At 42.1% G+C, this 12,092-nt stretch overlaps 1 protein-coding gene across 1 annotated transcript in view; it reads left to right on the top strand.

The window, feature by feature from the left end:
- Positions 1–12,092, top strand: part of LOC146772941 (uncharacterized) — a 199,627-nt gene that overhangs the window by 84,516 nt on the left and 103,019 nt on the right. The window contains exons 5-6 of the mRNA XM_085637042.1: positions 9,345–9,647; positions 11,721–11,834. Coding sequence (XP_085493168.1) covers positions 9,345–9,647; positions 11,721–11,834 — 417 coding nt within the window. The remainder of the gene's footprint in view (positions 1–9,344; positions 9,648–11,720; positions 11,835–12,092) is intronic.

Below are 12,092 nucleotides of genomic sequence, written 5' to 3'. Positions count from 1 at the left end.
GACATCGCACCAGGAAAGGGGAGTGCCATCCAGAGTAGGATTCTCTTTAACAGAAATTGGAGAGACACTATGCTAGCCAAAATCTTGTATATTTCGGCTGGGATATAGTCCGGACCTGGGCTCTTCCCAAGCAATAAATTGTCAATGGTGGTTATGACTTCTTCTACTGTAAAGTCTGCGTCAATTATTTTGTTATTACTGGTTTCCACTGTTGGCAGTTCAATAGCCCTTAAATAGTCAGGAATGTCCGTCACAATGCTACCCGCATCCTCTTGGTATAGTTCTGAGTAGCATCTTTTAAAGATTAAAAGAATTCCAGACTGTTGAGTCCATATCCCCCTTTACATCTTTTATCTGGGTAACTACAGTTTTCTGAGTATCCAGCCAGCTTAGACCTGCAAATACTTTCCCTGACTTTCCTCCAATTTCACAGATCTGAACTCTGGACTGAAAATCTCTTTTGTTATATCGATCTGTTATTAATGCAGAAATATGGCCTTTAAAGCCCCTTTTTTGTACATACGTTCTTTGTGCTGAATCAGAACAAGAAATGATCTGCGCTATAGATTAATCTACTCAACTATCTTTTTGCTGATTCTTCTTCTTCCCTGTCATTTTTAGTATCTTCATAATAAAAGATTGTGATATGCCTCTTATATAGGCTTTCATTGTGTTCCACACTATAGAGGGGTGGGCTGATCCTTGATTAATTGAGATAAATTTCCTAAATTTGCGTTTATAGATACTGGATATAATCAGGACATTTTCATGTAAATTTATAGGAAAAGAGCAGGGGCGCTGTTTCATGCTAGCGATATTATTAGATTCCCATATTAGTGCAATGTCAGAGGGATCAGATAGTAGAAGATGCTGAATTTAGGCTTGGCAGGAGGAGGCAATTACTTTGCTGATTCAGCATAAATATATTCAAGAATATTGTTTGTTAGTTTGGAGCAAAAAAGTGTATCCCTGAACACTAGGATTGCTATTCCTCCAAGCATTCACTAGATCCAGCACTTTACATCATATTGAAATACTAGCTCTGGTTCCCTTCATCTGACCAGTATATGTAGTATTGGTAGTGTTCAATAGTCAATATTATATATAGCACAATGTCAGTACACTGGTTTGGCACTACTGTACACCCTTTGTTCACGATGATCACAATGATGACAATGTGTGATGTGTCTTTACTATCATCCTTACATGAGGGATGAGATTTCACCTACATATTCACATTTCCTGTGCGCTAATATAGTTAAATGATTATCTCATTTTTATTCATTCTCCTCATACTGGTAATGTCTTTCCATTTAAGAGTCTGAGAGGGTATTGTATTGTATTGTAATTGCATTTATATAGCGCTTACTACCCCTGACGAGGCGTCGAAGCGCTTTTTCAGCGAGTAGCACGCTACTCCGGGATCCATAGAGGATTAGTCTTGAATTAATATAGTGAAACATGCAAGCACATTTTAAGTGGCGGATGGGTTAGTCAGTTATTTGGATTGGAATTATAGCAGAAGGATAGAGGAGGAAAAAAGGTTTGTATTTATATAGCGCTTGTTACCCCTGATGGGGTGTTGAAGCACGCTATTCAGGAAGCCCATAAAGGATTAGTGGTGAATTAGTATGGTGAAATATGAAAATAATTTGAGTGGTGGATATTAGTCAGTTATTTGGAGTGAGAAGGATAGCGAAGGGATAAAAGGGAAGAAAGGTTTGCATTCATATAGCACTTGTTACCCCTGATGGGTGTTGAAGCGCTTTTCTGGCAAGTAGCATGCCACTCCGGAACCCATAAAGGATTAGTGTTGAAAAGTAGTATAGTAAAATATGAAGTATTTTGAGTAGTGGATATGTCATTCAGTTATTTGGATTGAGAAGGGTTGGGGAGGGGTAGAAAAGGGAAAAGGTTTGCATTTATATAGCGCTTGTAACCCTGATGGGGTGTTGAGACGCTTTATTGGCGAGTAGCACGCTACTCTGGAACCCATAAAGGATTAGTGGTGAATTAGTATAGCTGAATATGGAACTTGAGAAGTGAACATGTTAGTCTGTTAATTTTGATTGAAAAGGATAGTGGAGGGATAAAAGAGTGAAGGATTTTTTTTTATTTTTCATTTATTTATTTATTTTTAGGTCTTAGCAGTAGTGGGAGGCTTTTGGATGAGTACAATGGAGTTTTGGATGGGAGGAGTTAGAGGGAAGAGTTTAGAAAGGTTTGTTTTAGGGGATCGGTATAGTAAAAGAGGCGTCAGATGATGCAAAGAGGGGTAGAGTAGGAGAGAGTCTAGAAAGGGTTATTTTGGGGATCATGGTAATGGTATGGTGTTTGGGATAAATGAGAGAGTGGATGTAGAGGATATATTGATAGATGCATAGGATGAGAGATAGGGTAGTGCATTGGAAAGAGTAGTCGAAAGAAGTTTGAGATGAGTCAAAAAGTTGGGCTAGAAGATATATTGAGAGAAGTTAAGGCTGAAAAATAGGGTAGTGCATTGGAAATGCTAAATTAGAAGATAGTGATAAATATATAGATCCATAAGTACATTGAAAGTATATAGATACATAAAGGGGGTACGTATATGTAGATTAAAGAGATTGATAGAGGCACAGGATGAGAAATAGGGTAGTGCATTGGATATGCTTTTTCAGGAGAAAAGTAACAGACACACAGATCCAAGTACATGGAAGGTACATAGATGCACAATGGAAGTATGTACATGTAGACCAAAGATAATTTTTATTTATTTATTATTATTATTTTTTTTTTTCTCTCTCTCAACAATATAATTATTTTACATGTTTATACAAAGCAATACACAAAGCTAGGTACATATCTATAGTGAAAACAAATGCTTATATACAGAGGGATATGCTGTAAATTTCTCTTTGCGTATGGTGCTTATGTGGGAAAGAGCCAATTCTTGAGTAGTTTTCTGAAGATAAGGTGGTTGTCTGTGGACCTTATGTTGGGGGGTAAAGAGTAGAAGACAGGTGTTTCTTCGTGATGCCCTCACATACCCCGAGAGGTGTCATACCTCATCTTTGGGCGTTTGCCCCTCTTCAGGCCGGCACTGCAATGCCTGACGGGCCTGGTGGGGATCTTTTGAAGAAGAAGCCGTAAGGTGCGTGCGGGTGTGGGGGGCTAGGTAGTGCACGAGGGAGTGAGATAGTTAAAATAGGTAAGGAGCAGTCCTATTGGGTCAAATTTTAATAAACTAGGTAGCCCCCGCCTAATTAAAAACTGTGTGTGTGCCCCTGTATGGAAAACAATGTTCCTCAAGGGTCAAATTATGTGGGAATGTTCAACATGTTTTGTGCCTAGTTTGCCCCTAGTGGGTCAATTGGCAATTCGTCAGGACTGGTAAGTGTGAAGAAGTGCACTACCACCTGGTATTCAGTATAATGACTTGAATTACCAGGGAGGTAGGAGAGCCCTAGTAGACGTGTACTGGGGCGTTCAGTAGACTTGTAGGAGAAACAAGAGGGGAAGGGACAACCAAAAAGGGCATTAAGGCATAGGCCTGGTTGGAAGAAATGCATTGCCAATGGTGGCGAACAGCGTGATTCTACAACTGGGTATCAATACATCTTATTAAAATCATAACATGTACACCAATGGGTGCAACTGGTCAGAGAAACAAACATCAACATAAGTGGTCGGGTAATTTGAAACAAAAGTGGGAATGCCACTGGTAATGAATACATATTAGTAAATCCACCATTTTAGGCAGTGAATACGGCTGGTCAATAGACAAAGCAATTGTCAAAGGTAATGGCAACGGCTGGACAGTTTAAAAAGGTTTTTCGGACAAGTGAGTGAAATACATTAAATCGTGGCAAAAGACCACCGAACTCTTTTAAGTTAAATTCATTCATAATGGTGAATTATGTCTCACGTTAGACACCCCTTCGCTGCCGTGAGTACGTGTGTACCTTTGTACTAAGGCTGGTAACATCAGAGTAAAAATGCTTAGTGGCATAGGAACTCACTCCGAGGGTGGTGTTAACTCAGAGCAGGAGGTAACACTGGGTTAGTGCGTAAAAGGCTGCCCGAGGCTTGTGATCTCAATGTTAAGTGCGTGGTAGCATACGATCTATTGGCTGGCTCTATAGGTGATATTATCACTGAGTGGGAGGTAACGCTGAGCTGATGTGTAAATGACCACCCGAATGCCGTGTTGGCAATCGGGGTTGAGTGCTGATGGTGAAAGTTAAAAACAGAGTACCGGAGGTGAATTGCCGGCATTGAGGCAATGAAGCAAATGTGTGCGTTTAGATATCTCAGTGAGAAAGACGCGGTGGGTGCTCTACAATTGCCTATAGGCAGTAACACGTACTCGCACATCTGCAACAGTAAAGGTCACGGTATACAAACAAACACACAAACACACTCCCGATGCTCGCATGAACTCACCCCTAGTACAAGCGTCTGAGGCTGACGGGGCTGGCCAGAGCACGTCGCTTCTCCGGTGATCTGTAAATGAATTTGCGATGCATTCAAGTTGGGTTAAAAGGAGCTCAGATGGCTTACCGGTAGTAGAAGGGCTCCTGCATGCGAGGCATACTTACAGCCATCGAGAGGCAACTTGCCTTCGTCCTACCCTTGTTCTGGGACCCGTAGTAAAGACTTCCGGGTTACTCGTTTTTATAGCAGAGGCTAGAATGCTAATGTTTAGGCGGCCATCTTGGAAGGATGCGGTCCGGAAAACTTTATTGAGAACGACACTGATAATGCAGGGACAGCCAGGATTCACAGTTGGTGAGTTAGGAAAGAAGGGTTGTTACCACGGGAAGGAATGCCCTATGTGGTGTCAAAGGTGTTCCCTATAGTCTATATGTGTTAACAAATGAAAAGGTAACCCTAGGGCAAGTGATCTGCCTGCTGGAGAAGAAAGGCAAGGTGAAATGGGGGAGGGGGTTATAGTACTCATAGTTGGAGTTTGTCATGCAGAGGCTAAATTGCGATGGGCTTGCGAGTGTGTGTTATGTGGATGGAATATACAGCTGTAGGTCCTCCTATCTGAGAACGTGGTGCACTGGAGACACAGAGTAGAACCAGGTCCAGTGACTCTGTTGGGGGCACAAGTTCTCTAGTGTTTGAGTTCTGTCCACTTGGGACACAGAATGGAACAGGTACAATAGGTCTAGGGGGCACAAGTTATCTAGTGATTGAGTTCTGCCCAGGGAATATCATCATTGAGACCCCTTATGTGCCCTCCCAGTTTGAAGACCCAACATTGTTCTTTTCTAAAGAGAGCCTCCTTAGTGATGGTATTGAAGGCCTCAAGAACTGTCCATTGTATGTCATTGGCTGAGTGATTATGTTCCACAAAATGGGCACACATTTTAGTGTTTGTTTTTTTGCAACGAAAATTGCTCCTATGTTCGGTGATTCTTGTTTTGACTGCTCGAGTGGTCATCCCTGTGTATTTGAGTAGACAAGGACACGTAATAAGGTAGATGCAATTACGTGTATTGCAATTTGTGTGCTTGGTTTGTGTCCATGTCTAGTTGTTAGTAAGTGGGATAGTTTTAGTGGCTTGAGTGAAAGGGCAAACTACACATTGTCCGCAAGGGTAATGGCCAGTCACAGGGGGTAGGTTCCAGAGGGTATTAGGGGCCCTGGACAATTGTTTTTTGGTCTCGTATTTACCAATAGGTTCTTGATGTTGGCTGTCCTCTTGAAGGCGAACCGTGGATTGCTTAAGGCAAGATTCCCTGTGCTCAGAATTCTCCAGTGTTCGTTTTACTATTCTTTTTAACAAGTTCGACTCAGTGATGTAGATAGTGACACAGGTGATGATATCACTAGTAGGTATTGTGTGTGTGTTTCGAGGAGGTTTAACCTGTTGGTATTGCGTGCTCTTTTTTGAGACATTGCTTACGATCCGTGGTGGATATTGTCTCCTGACCAAGTGCGTGCTGAGTTTGCATGCTTGCCTTTTGTAGTCATCAATGTTGCTGCAGTTCCTACGGATGCGTAAGAACTGTCCGTAGGGAAGATTTTCCCTCAAGGCTTTGGGATGGAAACTTTGGTACAGGAGGGGGGAGTGACTGTCGGTGTTTTTTTTGTATGTAATGGTTTCCAACCTGTTCGGTTTCTTGATGATCATGAGATCAAGAAAGGTTAGTTCTTGTTCAGAACAATTGGCTGTGAATTTAAGGTACGGATTAAGGCTGTTAATCCACCAGATGAACCCAGGGATTGTGTCCCTGTTGCCCCTCCAGAAGATCAGAATATCATCGCCCCCCACACCCGCACGCACCTTACGGCTTCTTCTTCAAAAGATCCCCGCCAGAGAGCCCTGGATTCGGGAGCCGTCAGGCATTGCAGCGCCGGCCTGATGAGGGGCAAACGCCCAATGATGAAGCATAACACCTCTCGGGGTGTGTGAGGGCATCACGAAGAAAGACCTGTCTTCCCCACATGTCTTTATAGGAACTGCACACTCTTTTTTAGTTCTTAACCTTACCCCGGAGCCTGTGTGCAGGACCTCCTAACCCGGCTCTCTGTCCCTCCTTTTTGATTTAATGGTGGGAAAAGAGTTCCATAGTTTGGCTGCTTGAACAGAGAAGGATGTTCCACCCATGGTTTTTTTCTTGTATCTTGGGATTTTGAGGCAAGATGCTCCTTTAGAGCGGAGGTTCCTTTGTTGAATGTGTTCAGTGATTTTATTCCTGATGAGGAGTGATCCCATTCCATGTATTGCCTTGTGGGTGATACAATGCAGCTTGAACGTAGATCTGGCAACCGGTAACCAATGCAGGGCTTTCAAGGCAGGGGAGATGTGGTCTCATGGTTTGATATGCAAGAGTAGTCTGGCAGCCGAGTTCTGAATCCGTTGTAGTCTTTTCATGGTCGTTAAAGATGATCCGTGGTAGAGGCTATTGGCGTAATCGAGTTTGGACAGAACAAGGGAGATGGTAGCTTGGACCTTGTGTGGAAATCCCTAATGAGGGAAAATTTGTCGCAGCGTTTTTATAGTGACAAAGCTTGATCTTTCTAGTTTGTCCACTTGGGCATTCATCGACAGCTTGGAGTCCATTGTCATTCAGAGGTTTCTTACTTCCTTCGATACTTTAGGCGGTGATCCCAGTTCATTAGGCCATGCGGCAAGTGGGTTGTAATGTTTCCAATCGCTACACGTGAGTATTTCAGTTTTTGAAGCATTCAATTTGAGATGGCTCCAAGTCATCCACTGATCCACGGTTCTGAGACAGCTGAAAATTGGTGATTTTCAATGTCTTTGGGGCATTCCAGTTGAAGGAGTATTTGCATATCATCTGCATAGTTATAGCACGTGAGGTGAAATTTATTGATCAGTACTGGTAATGAATTCATGTAGATGTTGAAAAGCATGGGCAAGATGATAGAACCTTGAGGGACCCCTGCTTTTGTGGAGTACGGTTTAGATGAGAAAGGTGGGGTATGGATGACATTAGTTCTGTTTCGAAGGTAGGACGCAATCCAGTCTAGAGCAGTTCCCTCTATGCCGGCTTCATAGAGTCTTTGTTTCAGAGTGTCATGGTCAACCATGTCAAAGGCAGCTGAGAGGTCCAAGAGGAGTAGCGCAGCAACCCCCTTGCGGTCAACTGTATTCTTCAGGTCATCCCAGATGGCAAGGAGGGCAGATTCAGTGCCTCTTCCCGGACGGAATCCTGTTTGGAAGTCTGAAAGTATGTCATTCTCTTCAATGAATTGTGACATCTGGGCGAACGCTGCTCTTTCTATCAGTTTGCCCAGGAAAGGTCCATTTGTAATGGGTCTGTGGTTGTCAGGGCTCAGCGGGTCCAAGTTTGTTTTCTTCAGTAAAGGGCGTATGTGTGATTTTTTGAGTTCTGGAAATATTCTGGTAGTGAAGGAATCGTTGATGATTCTTCTTACTGGAGTGGCAGCAGAGGTTGTTAAAATAATTGTCTTGAAAGTTTGTGGTGGACAGGGGTCAGAAGAGTTGCCGACAGGCCTGCTTGCTTTGACCAGGTCCATAAATTCATAGTGTGAGATGTGTTGGAAGGAACGGAGAGGCTTGGTTAGAGTATTCTTGGATTGTTGTTTTGTACAAGGGTTAGTTCTGGTGCTTTGTTTCTGTGTTAAGTAAGAGTCCAACGTGTCTGCTTTGTCCATGTAATGATTTGCCAGTTTGTCTGTGAAATCTTGAGTAACAGGATGAGTTCCTTCTAGGCAATTTGGATTGCGAAATTCATTAAGTATTTTATAGAATTCTTTATTTGCACATTTAACGTTTTGAATTCTGTCTGAATAGTGCCTTTTCTTAGCTTTTTTGTTAGCCGACTTGTATAATCTATTAATTTTCTGTAGGTGAAATTTGTCTTGTTTGGTGTTTGTTTTGAGCCAGGTACGTTGCAGCTTTCTAATTTGTAGTTTTATGTCTTTTATTTCAATGTTTCTCCAAGGCCCTTTTTTTCTTTTGTTCTGTTGTGTGGTTTTGAGTGGTGTCAGGTTTTCAAAAGCTTCCTGTAGCCACTCATATAGATTTTGAACAGAATTTATTGTTTCCAGATTTGTACTTGATGTTAGTTGTGTTTTTAAGTGTTCCCAATTGAGTTTGTTCCACGGCCGATAGGTGGATGGATGTAAGGTAGTTTTAGGTGAGTCGCTTAGCGTTGTTTTATGTTGGAAAGCAAGCAAGTGGTGGTCTGACCATGTGACTGAAGTTATAGTTTGAAAGGTAACTAGTGTAGTATTAGCAAAAATGACATCTAGGATATGTCCAGCGGTGGGTGTCGGTTTGTGGACAATCTGATGCAGGTTCAGTGCCTCTAGGCCAGTGATTATTGTTTTTGGATGGGTCATATTGGGTTTGTCAAACCAAATGTTGAGGTCACCCAGAACGCATAGGTTGGAGTGTATTGTTATCAGGTTTGAAACTGTGTCTAGAAGTGCGTCTGGGAATGTCGCCTTGCTAGGTGGAGGTCTGTAAAGGAGCAGGAAGTTACAGGAGGAAGAAGGTGTAGGATTGCATCTTGTTAGAAGAACCACAAAATTCTTTATGGAGATGTTGTAAATTTTAGTGATATGTATTATTTGCCTGAATACAACAGCTAGACCACCTCATTTTTTGGCTATACGATTTTGGGTGATTGTTTGATAGCCTAGAGGTATGGCTTCATGCAGGACTGGAGCCATATCCTCTCCCAACCATGATTCGGTTATGAATAGTATGTCTGGTTTTGCATCTGTGAGAAAGTCGTAGATGTAATGCTTGTTTTTAGAGAGGGTAGCATTCTTTTAGGGGTTCAGGAAAGCCAATGTATGCACATTTTTATGTTCAATGTAATGCATGTTAATAACTGTTCTTTCCCTTTTCTGCTCAGACAGTTACACAGAAAGGACATCGGTGGAGCTTGTGACCGCCCCACTCCAGCAGAATGCGATGCACAGTCGTGTCCCTCTGGCCTGTGTGGTCAGGGCTGTTTCCGGACCAGTCTGGGTGTCCTGGAACATTTCCGGGAGCTCAGGTGAAGGGCAGACAAGATTGACCAGAGATGTAAACGGGGACTTCACCTTTATAAGTCATATCTCCATCTCTCCGGACAACTGGACCAGAGGAGAGGTGTCCTGTAATGTCCAGTTCAATTCATCTCAGAGCATGGTGACGAGAAGTGCAGCCTACAGAGGTAGATTTTACATCCTTATTCATGAAAAAGGTCTGACATATATACAGAAATGTGTGTAGTGCTTCAGAGGGAAACGTTGCTGATGACCCAGTTGACATTAACTGATTACCCAAGATTTTTATTACTTGGAGCCCTTCAAGGTCAAACGTGGGCTGTTGCTGCTCTCAGATTCTGTTGCTAAACTAGGAGGCCTTCTCAGTAACTCAGGGCCCATGCCCACAGGTCATCCACACACTCACAACTTGATGCTCACTCTGTTTTTTACACCTTGTTTGTAAATTTCAAATGTCACCTTTACCTGTTGTAATGCTGAATGTTTGGAGCAGTAGTTCTTAACCTTTTCACTTTAGAGTTTCCCCACTCATTACTTGAGTACATGAACCCCACTGAACCATTACTGGTATCAGGGGATCCCCATTTTGTCATTATTGGTATCGGGGGATCCCCGCTGAGTCATTACTCAGAAGAAGGGGACCTCGGGTTAAGCAATTTGGGTGATTTGAACATCAAAACAATACACAAAAATACATAAGCAAGCATTCATCAAACAAATTGATAAATAGACAAATCTTGAAATATTGTATTTAATTCACAAATTAATCTACATAATCAAAATTTCAATTGAAAAGTGATGGTAGGGGCTTTTTGAAACTTAACTGAGGCCACTCATTTTCCATACTATATCCTGTTTGATGCATTTGCACTGCTCCCGCAAATCAATCTGAAGGCACCAACTTAACTTTTAGCCTCCAGTGGGAAAATCCTTCTCACTTCTTAACATTTTAAAATGTTCAATTTGACCTTTTTCTACCTTATTTACATATACTTTATTAATCTTAAATTTTTTAAGCAGCGGTAGACCTCCTGAGTATGTGCTGCAGCTCCCGGGATCACCAGACCACAGGTTAAGAACAACTGGTTTAGAGTATCAACCCTGAAGCAGCTGTATAGTGTCATGTTTGCGCTACCTAAAGGCCTTGAGCGAAATTGTAAACTGTTTTCCATGTGTAAAACCCAAAGATTGTGGAATGTTTGTGTGAGAGGGAGAGGTGTGGCGCAGCGTCCAGGGCTGTTGACTCTGGAGTACGAGGCTCACGGTTCAATCCCTGGCAGAAGCTCAGCCCAGCACCATGTGACTCCGGGTAATAGCTCGCTTAATAATCCCAACGGCCCCAGCGCCTTGAGACCCTTAAGGGTGATTAGTTCGCGCTTTACAAATACTGGGTTGTTATTTATTATTGCTATCCATGTAAACACTGTAACTAATGTACAACAGCAGACAATATAGTACATCATTATATTGCATGTTCAGTTTCTAGTGCCAAGAGGAGAAAATTGCTCACCCACAGCATGCAGCCTGGCACACATCCAGTTTTACAGTTCCAACAAAATATTTTCTTTTGCAAGCAACAAAACACAATGTGCCCATTAGAAGCAATGGAAATTATGCAAAATAAGCAAGTCGACTAAAATTATGAGGTAGGAGAGGGACATATTAGGCAGCAGGGTTGATTAAGTTATGAGGCAAGAAAATGCAAATCATGCAGCGTAATAGAGCAGATTTTCAGATAGCATTACTTCATTATTTTGTAATTTTACCAATTGTTAATACTGTCTGGGCATAGGTTGCACCTCAGTTTAACATCCAAACATAGCAATAAGCAACAGAAAGGTGAGAACTCAACCTTTTCAAAGGACCTTCCACTGAGCGGCAACACGTGTCGCTGCAATTTTACTAACTTTAGAACCGTTTGATCTAGAAACAAACAGTTTTTGTTAAACTCTGCTGATTATGCAGCGGATGATGGAATCTGTGGTAAGTGTAGCAGATCCATGATTATGCAGAAAACGCTGCGGCCACACAATCACATAGTTCCAGTGGCCATGAAAATAAGCAAGGCGCAATAATTTGGATTTTTGCAATATTAACACTTGGATAAAAAAAATATTGCCCAGCCCTAGCAACAATCCAACAATCACCCAATAATCTGTCAGGAGCTTTGTAGGTGCCTCTGTCATGCATCTGCACATATATGAAAATTTGAGTTAATATATTTTCTTTATCCTTCCCAGTTCTCTCCAATGCTGATGTCAGTCAGTGCGCTGCTCCCGTCGGGTCTGGGATCCTCCTATTGCTGCTGACTTTGTCAGTGACCTTCTACAGGCTTTACCAAACTTCAGATAAAGGTAATGGCCTCCACCATCACCCGCACCACTGCTGTGAACAGCTTTTACTCGCCCCTTCAAAATAAAAAAAATTGACTTGGTAACAAGGCCTTTCAGGGTTTTGAGGCCTTTTACCGCAAAAGGCTTATGAAAAACACTTAGGACCATTAACTTTATCCAGTGTTAAGTGAAAAACCAGTGTAGTAAAAATGGGATAATTTGCTGCCTCCTCACCTCATGCATCTCTAACGTTTATAATTTAATTTTGTATGAACTTTG

Source organism: Triturus cristatus, chromosome 12 (assembly GCF_964204655.1).
Source record: "Triturus cristatus chromosome 12, aTriCri1.1, whole genome shotgun sequence".
Taxonomy (NCBI): Eukaryota; Metazoa; Chordata; class Amphibia; order Caudata; family Salamandridae; genus Triturus; species Triturus cristatus.
This window is presented reverse-complemented; position numbering and strand designations above follow the sequence as displayed.